The sequence below is a fragment of the Phacochoerus africanus genome, chromosome X (assembly GCF_016906955.1).
Source record: "Phacochoerus africanus isolate WHEZ1 chromosome X, ROS_Pafr_v1, whole genome shotgun sequence".
Lineage (NCBI taxonomy): Eukaryota > Metazoa > Chordata > Mammalia > Artiodactyla > Suidae > Phacochoerus > Phacochoerus africanus.
The window spans coordinates 93,853,372-93,855,251 of NC_062560.1; the positions used below are offsets into that span (position 1 = coordinate 93,853,372).

General features: G+C 63.1%; 1 protein-coding gene across 1 annotated transcript; it reads right to left on the reverse strand.

Annotated features, from left to right (window-relative positions):
- Positions 1 to 210: 210 nt before the first annotated feature.
- KCNE5 (potassium voltage-gated channel subfamily E regulatory subunit 5) lies at positions 211 to 1,672 on the reverse strand. The gene has a single exon (XM_047764994.1). The coding sequence runs from the start codon at positions 1,571 to 1,573 to the stop codon at positions 1,136 to 1,138; it is 438 nt and encodes a 145-aa protein (XP_047620950.1). The 5' UTR covers positions 1,574 to 1,672; the 3' UTR covers positions 211 to 1,135.
- Positions 1,673 to 1,880: the final 208 nt, after the last annotated feature.

Genomic DNA, 1,880 nt, shown 5'->3' on the forward strand with positions numbered 1-1,880 from the left:
CACTTGAAAAAAATCAACCAATTTAGCCACATATAAACCTTTTTCCTCATCCACAATGGCATCTATTGCATGGGAACGGGGTTATACATAGGTATCACAAGAGCCCAACTCCCAAATCTAAACATCATTTCCGCAAGCAAAAAAGGATTCCTTCTCTCTATAGTATGGCGGTCTCAAAGTTGGGATCTTTGAGAAGAAAAGAGTCTTAGGTTATTGTTTAAACGACCTTTATTACCTGCCTCTGACAATCCCCAGGATACAGAGCAAGAGATGCCTGAGCCTCGCGTTCCACGGATGAAGCCGACAGCTGCTATAACAACTGAATCAATACAGGAGAGGCATTTGGAAGTATTGGGGTGATACGCCCAGCCGTGTTTAGCCAGGGCAGAAGATGGCAAAGCAACCCCAAATCAGGCAAGTTACCTTTGGGATGACAACTGGATGCACGAAAAGCCGCACAGTTGGGGGTCCTAGGTCTTCCTCTTTCCCTTGAAGCCCCCCTCCCCCTCCAGTCCCCATTAAGTCCATTCTATGCCCCAGACTGGTCCTAGCATCCTGCTAGCTCCCTGCTGAAGGAGGGAGGGAGGGAGGGAGGGAAAGGATGTTTGAGGTCTCTTCATTTGCTTTGTCTCTGTCCCTAAGGCAACAGGAAGCCGGAGCTGCCGCAGCCGGCCTGGCAGTGATGGCAAGCCTGTTGGCTCTGCAGAGTGAGCAGTCCCTGGCAGCCCCGGGAGCAGCTGCCAGTTAGACGGCCCAGAGTTGGGATAGACTTCGCTGCCTCAGTTCACTGCCAAGTGTTGGACGTGTTGGATTCAGTTCCCAAAGGGCTGGAGCGTGGTGTCAGGGCTGTCTGAAGACAAGAGAGCAGAGGCAGTTTAGTGCAGTAGGGTGTGCGGGGAAGGGGTGGGGGTCTGGGGTGCGGGGAAGAGCTGGGAGAGGCTGCCCCGGAGTGGATAGGGTGGTGCTTCTTCCAGGGCCTTCCAGGCCAGGTCTCCTGGCTTCTCGGCGTTGTCGGGGCCTCAGGTGAACCCTGGAAGGAGAGAAGAGGAAAAGGCGGCAAGGCAGGCGGATGCTGCGCCCAGGGATGAGCGAGATGAGGAGGGCGCGAGCGAGTCAGCGAGCTGGGGTGACGGTTCTAGACCCCCTCGGGGCCCCGGGCCAGAGCCGGGGCGGGTAGCCCGGCGGGGGCGAGCGGTCGGCAGCCCTCGGTGGGCGAGCCGGCGGCAGTCTCGGCGTCGGCGGCGGCCGGGGCGCCTCCCGAGACCCACTCGTGCTGGGCGCAGGCCGGGGACGGCTCGTCCTTGGCCTCGACGAGCTTGCGGGAGCGGGTGTAGGCCAGGATGAGTCCCCCGGCCAGGCAGGCGTAGAAGATCATGATGAGCAGGATGTAGAGATAGGCGTCGTCGCCCTTGGCGCTGGTCACCTCGCGGCCCACGAAGGGGTCCGGCACGACCCCCATGCCCATGCTCGGCCCGGGGCCGGCGCCCAAGCCGCTGGCGTTGCCCTGGTGGTGCAGCTCCAGCAGCAGGCGGCTCAGCAGGGTCCGCAGCCGCTGGCTCTCGCTGCAGTTCATGGCTGTCGGGGAGTGACACGGAGCCTCCAGATCGCGGCGGATCTTGCCCCCGGGCCGGGCCGAGGGGCTGCTGGCGAGCGGCGGCGGCGGCACCCGGCTCCCGGGCGGGCGACGCAGTGGCTGGGGGGGCCCCGCCGCCCGGGCCTCCTTATCCCCTCACCCCCGCGCCTCCTCCCTTCCCCACCACGCCCCCTCCGGCCCGAGGCCGCCTCTTCCCAGGCTCCGGCTGTCTCGCCGCCCCGGGGAAAGGGGACAGCTGGTGGGGGGAGGAGAAGGGGACGAGGGAGGGGGCGAGGCAGGGGGAAGG